At 47.3% G+C, this 12570-nt stretch overlaps 1 protein-coding gene across 1 annotated transcript in view; it reads left to right on the top strand.

The window, feature by feature from the left end:
- The first annotated feature begins 6531 nt into the window (after positions 1-6531).
- The window catches only part of LOC116954506 (unconventional myosin-VIIa-like), a 90001-nt gene continuing 83962 nt past the window's right edge, over positions 6532-12570 (top strand). The window contains exon 1 of the mRNA XM_076052235.1: positions 6532-7470. Coding sequence (XP_075908350.1) covers positions 7402-7470 — 69 coding nt within the window. The 5' untranslated portion in view covers positions 6532-7401. The remainder of the gene's footprint in view (positions 7471-12570) is intronic.

Genomic DNA, 12570 nt, shown 5'->3' with positions numbered 1-12570 from the left:
AGCGGCACCCCCCTCGTCGGTACGTCCTCTTGCGAGTGAGACACCTTTTTTTCTGAGAGCTGTCGTGTCTAAGGGTTGTCGTGGAAGACGCCCGCAGGCTTTTAGGACGCCGCGTGAACATTGGCAGGGTGTCGTGCTGCGAACGTTGATCTCGGATGGAAACTCACTTCTTGAGAAACTGATTGTAGTGTTGAGTGTTGTTGTGTTTCCCCCCACCCCCGCACCTTCGGTTAGCACGTACGGTGCGAAAGAACTTCAACATACACACCATCGATTAGCACGGCTGGCTACGTACGGTGCGAAAGAACTTCAACATACACACCATCGATTAGCACGATTGGCTACGTACGGTGCGCAATAAGTACAACATACATTCCATCGATTAGCACGGTTGGCTACGTACGGTGCGAAAGAACTTCAACATACACACCATCGATTAGCACGATTGGCTACGTACGGTGCGAAAGAACTTCAACATACACACCATCGATTAGCACGGCTGGCTACGTACGGTGCGCAATAAGTACAACATACATACCATCGATTAGCACGGCTGGCTACGTACGGTGCGAAAGAACTTCAACATACACACCATCGATTAGCACGGTTGGCCATGTACGGTGCTAAAAGATGTTCAAACGACATTCCAGAATGAGAATCTTTATTTGTTAGAGGGCGAATCTTTATTTCGGCTGGAGGAACTCCGTGATCTGAGACGGCTTCACTTTCACGGGTGCCCAGTCCTCAGGCACGATGGTAACTGCGTGGTTTGTGGAGCGTTGAGCCGTCGACCCAGCCAGCTGAGCTCCAGCCCCTCTCACGGTCAGTATCGGTGACGATTATCTCAACTAGGCATCCAGTGAGTACTATAATATAGTGATTTTTTTGGGGTTAGATCACGTGAAGGTCGTAGCGATGGAGTTAACATTGGGGGGGGGGGACCAAATCTTCCAGGGGGTCTGGGGGTCCCCGTCCCCCCAGAACAAAATCGAAATTTGAAAACGAATTTCCTGACATTTCCGGACAAAAATATAAAAAAAAATGCACTAACACATAGGATTGACTTTTTTTTACAATCATATCTAATAGTGTATATTGTATTACATGCTCTGTTTTTTTACTTTTTTACCTTTTCTTGTTTCATTGTATGTAATAGCAGAGATTCGGGATTAATAAAGTACAGCCATAACCACAATCATATAAACAGAAATCTATAGTAATAGGTTTTACCCTTTTTACTGGCTCAAAAACTGACACCTCTATTCAAGGCATCATGTTTGCAATAACCACAACACAAGCAGTCAAAATACCCTTTTGACTTTTGACTGTGCCAGTCAAAAGGGTAAAACCTATTACTATATCTTGTTACTGGCAAAGGAGGTCTCATAACAGAAATCTATTTTATGGCAATATATTGGGGGGGGGGGCATTTTGAGCACATTTGAATATGGGGGGGGGGATGTGTCCCACATATATTATAATTACGGCCTTGGATCACATAAATATGTAAATGTGTCGTTAAACCCGCCACCACCCGACACAGCCAATCAGTAAGGGTTTTTCACGTAAACAGAACGTGGCCAATTCGTCACGAGTACAGCACTAGTGTATAGTGTAGTGTACAGTGTAGTGTATAGTGCAGTGTATAGTGCAGTGTATAGTGTAGTGTGTAGTATAGTGTAGTGTATAGTGTAGTGTATAGTAGTGTGTAGTAGTGTATAGTGCAGTGTATAGTGTAGTGTATAGTGTAGTGTATAGTGTAGTGCAGTGTATAGTGTAGTGTATAGTGTAGTGTATAGTGCAGTGTATAGTGTAGTGTATAAATGTAGTGTATAGTGTAGTGTATATGTAGTGTATAGTGTAGTGTATAGTGTAGTGTATAGTGTATAGTGTAGTGTGTAGTGTATAGTGTAGTGTATAAGTGTAGTGTATAGTGTAGTGTATAGTGTAGTGTGTAGTGTAGTATATAGTGTAGTGTGTAGTACAGTGTATAGTGTAGTGTATAGTGTAGTGTATAGTGTAGTGTATAGTGTAATGTATAGTAGTGTGTAGTGTAGTGTGTAGTACAGTGTATAGTGTAGTGTATAGTGTAGTATACTAGAACAGCACACCGGTGTGTTGGAGAGCCAAGCCACAACATTAACAATCTGACTACGACGTTTCGCCAGTAATTACAACTCGCTTCAACTCGCTTTATCAGGCCTGATGAAGCTAGTTGTAATCACTGGCGAAACGTCGTACTCAGATTGTAAATGTTGTGGCTTGGCTCTCCAACACACCGGTGTGCTGTACTAGTACACTACACTATACACTACACTATACTATACACTACACTATACACTACACTATACACTACACTATACACTAGTGCTGTACTCGTAACGAATTGGCCACGTTCTATTTACGTGACAAACCATTACTGATTGGCTGTGTCGGGTGGTGGCGGGTTTAACAACACATTTATATAGTTACGCGATCTAACCCCAACAAAAAACCCCCCTCTACTTTGAATGATATCGGTCGCGAAAGCCTCCCACGCTTTCAACTGAGTGAGTGCTGCACCCTGTGTGAAGCTTACATCTGGCATAGAATGGGTCAACTGCGGAATGTCTTAGGTTGACGGAACAAAAAAGAATCAACAGACAAACCGCATTGTTTAAGACTGACACAGCGGGATATGAACTCAAATTCACGCCGAGCGTGGTTGCTGGCCACCCACCCCCTCGTGTGCCAGCACGGTGACGCTCTTCACAAGCGCTGCCACTCGTCACCCACGAGCACTTGCCCCGACACTCGGCACTGCCCGGGGCACCTTTGTCCTTGTGCGCATCAGAGTTTACAAAAAAACTGGTGTCATCGTTCGGCGTGCTCACTCCACTGCTGGATGATTGTTCCTTTCACTGATTCCCTCCACACTAGTCCTCATGACCGTACCCCCCTACAAACCCCCCCACCCCCCCCCCCCACCCCACCCCTTGTCAGCGGCCCTTCGGCTTTGCTCCGAAGTTTATTTATTAAGGGGGGCCTTGAGTCACCTCCTAACGCACGCGAGACGGGACCTCTCCCCCCCCCCCCCCAAAACCCGAGGTAGGGAATCAGCCGCACACCCCCCCCACCACGTCCTTCCATCCGGCAGTCGATCGATCCACTCTGTAACACGATTTTTGTCCCTGGGTACTAAGTGTTATTGTCTAATTGCGTATGCCTCAAAAGTACAGAAAGTGGCTATTATTATTATTCAGCACAAACTTTGCTTTCGTGACCAGGACTTTACGTGAAGGAATGACACGAATGATCGCCACGTTGTCTCGTTGACAATAGGTACATTTAAACACATCAATGTCCTGGTCACAAAAGCAAAGTTTGTGGGGAACAGTAGCCACTTTCTGTACTTTTGAGAAATACGCAATTAGACAATAACACTTACTACCCAGGAACAAAAAAATAAATTGTTACACAGATCATCGCTGATGGTGTCCGTGAGCCCCGCGTCTCTATCTTTAGCTCAAGTGATACGCCGCTACGGATGGACTCGGCGCCGCGTTATTATTGTACGGATGTCAATGTGTCTGCGTGTCAATGTGTCCGCGTGTCAATGTGTGCGCGTGTCTATGTGTCAATGTGTCTGAGTGTCAATGTGTCCACGTGTCAATGTGTCTGTGTGTCTATGTGTCTATGTGTCTGCGTGTCTATGCGTCCGCATGTCAATGTGTCCACGTGTCTATGTGTCCACGTGTCTATGCGTGTCAATGTGTTTGCGTGTGTCAATGTGTCTGCATGTCAATGTGTCTGCGTGTCTATGTGTCTGCGTGTCAATGTGTCCGTGTGTCAATGTGTCCGTGTGTCAATGTGTCTGCATGTCAATGTGTCTGCGTGTCTATGTGTCTGCGTGTCTATGTGTCTGCGTGTCAATGTGTCTGTGTGTCTATGTGTCCACGTGTCTATGTATCTGTGTGTCTATGTGTCTGTGTGTCTATGTGTCCACGTGTCTATGTGTCTGTGTGTCTATGTGTCTGTGTGTCTATGTGTCCACGTGTCTATGTATCCACGTGTCAATGTGTCCACGTGTCTATGTGTCTGCGTGTCTATGTGTCCGCGTGTCTATGTGTCTGAGTGTCAATGTGTCCGCGTGTCAATGTATCCACGTGTCAATGTGTCCACGTGTCTATGTGTCTGCGTGTCAATGTGTCTGCGTGTCTATGTGTCTGAGTGTCAATGTGTCCGCGTGTCAATGTATCCACGTGTCAATGTGTCCACGTGTCTATGTGTCTGCGTGTCAATGTGTCTGCGTGTCTATGTGTCTGAGTGTCAATGTGTCCGCGTGTCAATGTATCCACGTGTCAATGTGTCCACGTGTCAATGTGTCCGTGTGTCAATGTGTCCACGTGTCTATGTGTCCACGTGTTTATGTGTCCACGTGTCTATGTGTCCACGTGTCTATGTGTCTGTGTGTCTATGTATCCACGTGTCAATGTGTCTGAGTGTCAATGTGTCCGTGTGTCAATGTGTCCACGTGTCTATGTGTCCGTGTGTCAATGTGTCCGCGTGTCAATGTGTCCACGTGTCTATCTGTCCGCGTGTCAATGGGTCCACGTGTCTATGTGTCCGTGTGTCAATGTGTCCACGTGTCTATGTGTCCGTGTGTCAATGTGTCCGCGTGTCAATGTGTCCGTGTGTCAATGTGTCCGCGTGTCAATGTGTCCACGTGTCAATGTGTCCACGTGTCTATGTGTCTGCGTGCCTATGTATCCACGTGTCTATGTGTCCACGTGTCTATGTGTCTGTGTGTCTATGTATCTACGTGTCTATGTGTCCGCGTGTCAATGTGTCTGTGTGTCTATGTGTCCACGTGTCAATGTGTCCGCGTGTCAATGTGTCTGCATGTCTATGTGTCCGTGTCTATGTGTCCGTGTCAATGTGTATGCGTGTCTATGTGTCCGTGTGTCTATGTGTCTGCGTGTCTATGTGTCTGCGTGTCAATGTGTCCACGTGTCTATGTGTCCGCGTGTCAATGTGTCTGCGTGTCTATGTATCCACGTGTCTATGTGGTTGCGTGTCAATGTGTCTGCGTGTCTATGTGTCTGCGTGTCTATGTATCCACGTGTCTATGTGTCTGCGTGTCTATGTGTCTGTGTGTCTATGTATCCACGTGTCAATGTGTCCGCGTGTCTATGTGTCTGCGTGTCTATGTGTCTGTGTGTCAATGTGTCCGCGTGTCAATGTGTCCGCGTGTCAATGTGTCTGCGTGTCTATGTGTCTGTGTGTCTATGTGTCTGCGTGTCTATGTGTCTGCGTGTCTATGTGTCCGCGTGTCAATGTGTCCGCGTGTCAATGTGTCCGCGTGTCAATGTGTCCGCGTGTCTATGTGTCCGCGTGTCAATGTGTCCACGTGTCAATGTGTCTGCGTGTCTATGTGTCCACGTGTCTATGTGTCCACGTGTCAATGTGTCCGCGTGTCAATGTGTCTGTGTGTCTATGTGTCTGCGTGTCAATGTGTCTGAGTGTCTATGTATCCGCGTGTCTGTGTGTCCGAGTGTCTATGTGTCTGCGTGTCTATGTGTCTGTGTGTCTATGTGTCTGCGTGTCAATGTGTCTGAGTGCCTATGTATCCGCGTGTCTGTGTGTCCGAGTGTCTATGTGTCTGCGTGTCTATGTATCCGCGTGTCAATGTGTCCGCGTGTCAATGTGTCCGCGTGTCTATGTGTCTGCGTGTCAATGTGTCTGAGTGTCTATGTATCCGCGTGTCTGTGTGTCCGAGTGTCTATGTGTCTGCGTGTCTATGTATCCGCGTGTCAATGTGTCCGCGTGTCAATGTGTCCGCGTGTCTATGTGTCTGCGTGTCTATGTCTCCGCGTGTCTATGTGTCCGCGTGTCTATGTGTCCACGTGTCTATGTGTCTGTGTGTCAATGTGTCCACGTGTCTATGTGTCCGCGTGTCAATGTGTCCGCGTGTCAATGTGTCCGCGTGTCAGTGTGTCCGCGTGTCAATGTGTCCGCGTGTCTGTGTGTCTGCGTGTCTGTGCTGTTCCCAGCGTTTCATTGCCCGTGTTTCCGGTGATAAATTTAAAGATACCGCGTCACACCTGGCCGGAGAGACCGCGCCGCTGTGCCGGACGAAGCGACTCTTACTGCCATACCCACGAATAATCCCACCGACTCACTCGACTTCTTTCGCACCGTACGTAGCCAACCGTCCTAATGGGAGATACGGGATGATAATGATGAATGTTGGACTTCTTTCACACTCTACGTAGCCAACCGTGCTAATCGGAGGTACGGGATGATGATGATGTATATGTTGAACTTATTTCGCACCATACGTGGCCAACCGTGCTAATTGGAGGTGCGCAAAGATGTATGTAAGCATTGTCTGTTGTTGTAGCGTTCTTTACCTGCCCCTACGGGACATCTGTGAAGAAGAGCTTCATTGCTCATCGGATTCCTCCAGTATAATTTCAGATTCTGATGTTGAACTTCTTTCGCACCGTGATTAATCCGGAGAATCACGGGTCGGCTTGGGTAATTCAGAAACAGAAACTTTATGTATCCTGGATGCGGAATCCAATGAGCTATAAAACTTTTTTTTCACAAACTGTCCAGCAGGGGGCCTCGGGGTCAAAAGGTTACAACAACAAACACGATACAGCAACACGATAGGAGTGCACAGTATAGGCAAGGTAAACAAATCACCACCAAAATATACGTGCAAATAAAACTAACTTATATTTTTTCATCTTGTCATGCAAAGCCCACTGAGCTATTAGCCACTTTCTCAGAAGCGGCCTGGCCACAAATGATAGCTCAACAAAATCTGCTTAACCATCACGTGAAAATTGAGAGCAGCCCAAAATGACTCTTAAAAACATCCCAGTTTTTCCTCCTTAACATCTCCGTTCCCCCAGTCTCCAACCCCCTTCGCTCTCTCAGTTCCCTCGATCATTAACGCGCAGATCCACCTCCAAAGGTCCCGCTCGAGTTTTTTATTTAACTTGACAATTTTTTCCGCCATAAACCCCGTGGAGGGGCCGCACGGCGTTTTGCCCACACCGGCGAAACATTACTACCAGCGCCACCATCAAGCACCACGACCGCCCTCGGCACAACGAAAACGAATCGGCGGCGACCAGACGCTTTTCTCACGGGGCACGGGGGCCCGAGCCGAAGGCGTTTTTTGTTTGTTGCGAGGACGCGTGAAGGAAAACAAAGAGACAAATAATAACAATCATCATCATCATCATCATCGCAAGCCGATCGGCGCCGTCTTTCGGCCTACGCCGTTAGCAACAACAACAACAACACCAACCAACCAAACGCTGTCGAGCGATTTGTAAATCTCTGCCTCTGTCCGCTGTTGGGTCTGGGAGTTCTCTTCACACACCCCTACCCCCTGATGAGAACAAAATGCTTTGTCGACGTTCAGGTGCCGGTGGAGGCAGCCGATCAGGAGGCGACATGGTCATCCTTCGGCAGGTGAGTGCGCGTTTAGAATCAGCAGCAACATTACCACACGCGTTTTAGAGTTATTTGGCGGCTGCTGCTGCTATAAATTACCACGTGGCGATGATAAGCCCACTTCGTTGGGCTATCGCTTGTGTGTGGGCCAGGGTCTGCTTCTGAAAGAGGGCTATGTTATTGATTAGTGGGTCTCTACTTAGTAGGGCTATCACTTGTGTGTGGGCCAGGTACCGCTTCTGAATGAGAGGGATGTTATTGATTAGTGGGTCTCTACTTAGTAGGGCTATCACTTGTGTGTGGGTCAGGTACCGCTTCTGAATGAGAGCTATGTTATTGATTAATGGGTCTCTACTTAGTTGGGTTATCACTTGTGTGTGGGCCAGGTACCGCTTCTGAATGAGAGGGATGTTATTGATTAGTGGGTTTCTACTTAGTAGGGCTATCACTTGTGTGTGGGCCAGGTACCGCTTCTGAAAGAGGGTTATGTTATTGATTAGTGGGTCTCTACTTAGTAGGGCTATCACTTGTGTGCGGGCCAGGTACCGCTTCTGAATGAGAGGGATGTTATTGATTAGTGGGTTTCTACTTAGTAGGGCTATCACTTGTGTGTGGGCCAGGTACCGCTTCTGAAAGAGGGCTATGTTATTGATTAGTGGGTCTCTACTTAGTTGGGCTATCACTTGTGTGTGGGTCAGGGTCCGCTTCTGAAGAAGAGCTATGTTATTGCTCAATGGGTGCCTTCCCCGGTAAAATAAAAAAAAGTGTTTATAGTTGAGTTTAGTTAAATGTGTGCGGTTTCTCCGCTCATATCTCCTCACAGTTCGAGCAAAGTCCACCGTTTCGTTGTTTTGCCGACTATAGTAGTAGTGGGAATGATGAGGATAATTACGAACAACGTTAGTTAAAAAAACGTAAATGTACTACGATCTTTTTGTGCGGAGTTGCATGCGGCCTCTTTAAGGAGCCACCGCTTCGTGGCAGTTATTGATTGAAAACCCCCAACGGTCTCGTATTCAGCAACATCGCATTGCTGGCTCTATGGAATATTGAGTCAGTGCTTTCTTTTGTTGTTGTTCAAACCTAATTGGAACAAAAAATATATTGTTGTTAATTTTGGTTGCCCGAACCTCCTGCTGTCGGTCGGGCGTGGCGGTTATTGGGATCGTGCCTGGCGGTTGTTGTTGGGTCGGACCCGGCAATTGTTGGGTCAGACGTGGCGGTTGTTGGGGTCGGACCTGGTGGTTATTGGGGTTGGGCCTGGCGGTTATTGGGGTCGGGCCTGGCGGTTTTTGTTGGGTCAGTCCTGGCGGTTGTTGGGGTCGAACCTGGTGGTTGTTGGGAGCGGGCCTTGGGTTTGTTGGGGTCGAACCAGGTGGTTATTGGGGTTGGGCCTGGCGGTTGTTGGGGTCGGGGTGGGTACTGGCGGTTATTGTTGGGTCAGTCCTGGCGGTGGTTCGGATCGGGCCTGGCGGTTGTTGTGGTCGAACCTGGCTTTTGTTGGGGTCGGGCCTTGCGTTTGTTGGTGTTCGGGCCTGGCAGTTGTTGGGTTTTAGGCCTGGTAGTAGCAGGGTTCGGGCCTGGCGGTTGTTGGGATCGGGCCTGGCAGTTGTTGGGGTCGTGCCTGGGAGGTTGTTGGGTCGGGCCTGCCAGTTTATGGGGTCGCGCCTGGCGGTTGTTGGCCAAGTGCTGCGCTTGTACAGTGTGCAGTGATCCCAGTGAGCATTTCAGATGTCACACACCACTGACAAAAACATAGATCCACCCCCGTAAAGCTTGTAACAGGCTGTTGGGGGCAAGTACTATTAGCAAGTAGCAGCACCTATGAAGGTCGGCACGGTACACGAGGGGGTGGGTGGCCCAACATTACGCCCGGCCATCTCTGTCTCCCCCAGTGGCGATATTTACACACCGCACCAGGTCCTAATTTGAGGCCGAGTCGACCTAGGGGAGGCCCATGACCGGTTCAAATAATCGGCACCCGTGTTGTTGGTCGTGAGCGGGAATCGAACTCGGATTCGCCGAGTTCGCAGCACAGCGCAATAACCGCTACACCTCCTATTCCCAACCAGGACCCGTTCAGATATCCCTCGTCACTGAGATTAGCCACTGCCCGGAATCAAACTCAGGTAGTAGCCAGTTCAGAGTGCAGTGCGATAACCACCGCTCCTCCTGAAACTGTTATCACCATGAAATAAATCACCTCGCATTTATTATCCCCTGATGGAAAAAAAATATAATGCTTCATTGTTTCTACCTGGTGGGGCTTGAATGCTGAATTTTAACCAGCAACGTTTGTTTAAACTCTCAAACTACGGACTGGTTTTTCGCCATTCTGTCGCTCATCAGCAGTCTCTGACTGACAAATACCGCTGCTTGCTAACAACAGTTATCGCTAAGTTCCCTCTCGATACACCACGGGCATTCGACAATATCTGGTAAACAAGGAGCGAACTGTACACATCCAGTGCTGTATCGTGGGGGTATTTGTCCAACTCACCTGTCTGCTGATGAAGCCAAGAAGGGTGAAACCAAGCATTTACAATAAGTGTTCCACAAGTTTCATCATCACCATTGTCATCATTCGCGTTTAACTTCAGCCGTGTCTGCTATACATTTCCACGTGATAAGCCACTTCGTTGAGCTATCATCTGTGGTCCAGGTCGGTTCTGAAAAAATAAGCTACATAGCTCACTGGGCTTTACCTGGGAATAAACAAAATGTATAGCTTAGTTTTATTTGTGTATTTATATTTTTAAGTGATTTGTTTACCTCTCCTATACTTTGCACTCCGATCGTATTTTTGTATTGGTTGTTGTTGTAACCTTCTGACCCCGTGCCCCTACCTGACATCTGTGAACAAAAGAGCTTCATAGCTCATCGGATTCCTCCTGCAGCATAAAGACATATTCTGATATTTCCTCACTCGGCACACCGCATCCAGTATTCCCAGCTCCGAGTCACGTTTATCTTTTTCTGTGTGTATCCAGGAGAGAAACTCGATAGAGAGAGAGAAAGACAGCGGTCAGGGGTTAAAATAGTCACCAGGCTCACAGAAATGCGTTATGCAACGGAAATTAAGCGAATTTGAAATCGGCGAAAAAAACAGCAACAGCTGTTGCTATTGCTGCGTCATCGTTGTCGTCACAGCGTGAACCCGATGGCTGTTACCGCGAGTCACGTGCCTGCCACAGTCTGCCAGAGACCCCGCAAAATATTCGGTTGGCAAATGAATCCTTGAATGTCGTCGTCGTCATCACCGTCGTCATGTCTCCGACAATGAAACTATTCAGTGACAAATCAATGCCTGATTGTCGTGACCATCACCATCATCATCATCAACAACGTCATGTCTTCAACAATAAAAAAAATTCAGTGGCAAATTAATCCATGATTGTCGTCATCATCATCACCATCATCATCAACAACGACATGCCTCCGACAATCAAAATATTCAGTGACAAAACGAATCCCTGATTTTCGTCGTCATCAACCGCACGTCTCCGGCGATGAAGGAGACACAAGACGGACGGAAGGAGGAAGTCGGGGGAGAGGGGGGGGGGTGAGCGCAAGAGGGGGGGGGGGGGGGCTGGTGACGACCGAACCGAGGATGGATCGATTTAATCACGTGCACAGCCGTTACGTAAATTGGCAGTTCCACCGCAGGACGGCAAACACGAATTTTGTGGGCAGCCACCTATCGTGACCGCTGGCAAGTCCACGGTAACCACGAGAGGGAAGCAAGAACCTGGTTGACGAACCTTTGTACCCAGCTGGCTGTTGACCAATTGGGCCCCTTGTCAGAATTAGAGTATTGACTTGCACCAGAGGAATCCGAAGAGCTGTGAAGCTCTTTGTTCACAGATGTTCCAGTAGTGTCACATATGTCCCGGTAGTTTCACAGATGTCCCAGTAGTTTCACAGATGTCCCAGTAGTTTGACAGATGTCTCAGTAGTTTCACAGATGTCCTAGTAGTTTCACAGATGTCCCAGTAGTTTGACAGATGTCTCAGTAGTTTCACAGATGTCCTAGTAGTTTCACAGATGTCCCAGTAGTTTCACAGATGTCCTAGTAGTTTCACAGATGTCCAGTAGTTTTACAAATGTCCAGTAGTTCACAGATGTCTCAGTATTTTCACAGATGTCTAGTAGTTTCACAGATATCTCAGTAGTTTTAAAGATGTCTCAATAGTTTCACATATGTCTAGTAGTTTCACAGATGTCTCAGTAGCTTCACAGATGTCTCAGTAGTTTCACAGATGTCTAGTAGCTTCACAGATGTCTCAGTATTTTCACAGATATCTCAGTAGTTTCACAGATGTCCCAGTAGTTTTACAGATGTCTCAGTAGTTTCACAGATGTCCTAGTAGTTTTACAGATGTCTAGTAGTTTCACAGATGTCCCAGTAGTTTCACAGATGTCTTAGTAGTTTAACAAATGTCTCAGTAGCTTCACAGATGTCTCAGTATTTTCACAGATATCTCAGTAGTTTCACAGATGTCTCAGTCGTTTTACAGATGTCTAGTAGTTTCACAGATGTCCCAGTAGTTTCACAGATGTCTTGGTAGTTTAACAGATGTCTCAGTAGTTTCACAGATGTTTCAGTATTTTCACAGATATCTCAGTAGTTTAACAGATGTCCCAGTAGTTTTACAGATGTCTCAGTAGTTTCACAGATGTCCTACTAGTTTCACAGATGTCTCAGTAGTTTTACAGATGTCTCAGTAGTTTCACAGATGTCCTAGTAGTTTCAGAGATGTCTCAGTAGTTTTACAGATGTCTCAGTAGTTTCACAGATGTCTACTAGTTTCACAGATGTCCCAGTAATTTAACAGATGTCCTAGTAGTTTCACAGATGTCTCAGTAGTTTCACAGATCTCTCAGTAGTTTAACCGATGTCTCACTAGTTTCACAGACGTCCTCCCGTCACACGCCGTGCCCTTTCACCCCACGCTCAAGAGCCTCGCTTCCTCCGAGTGGCTCTGCCGCATGGCTTAACGCTCAGAAGTTACTCATTTGAGGATTCGTAATGATTCCTAAATGATTGGTGGTTGTATTTACGACTGCATAGGCTTAAGACGAGCGCCTTCATAGAAATAAAGGTTAGTTTTCTATTTT

Source organism: Petromyzon marinus, chromosome 55, assembly GCF_048934315.1.
Source record: "Petromyzon marinus isolate PM22_M1 ecotype Great Lakes invasive population chromosome 55, UKy_Petmar_22M1.pri1.0, whole genome shotgun sequence".
Classification (NCBI taxonomy): Eukaryota; Metazoa; Chordata; class Hyperoartia; order Petromyzontiformes; family Petromyzontidae; genus Petromyzon; species Petromyzon marinus.
Note: the sequence above shows the minus strand (reverse complement) of the source record. Positions and strands in the feature narration are given on the sequence as shown.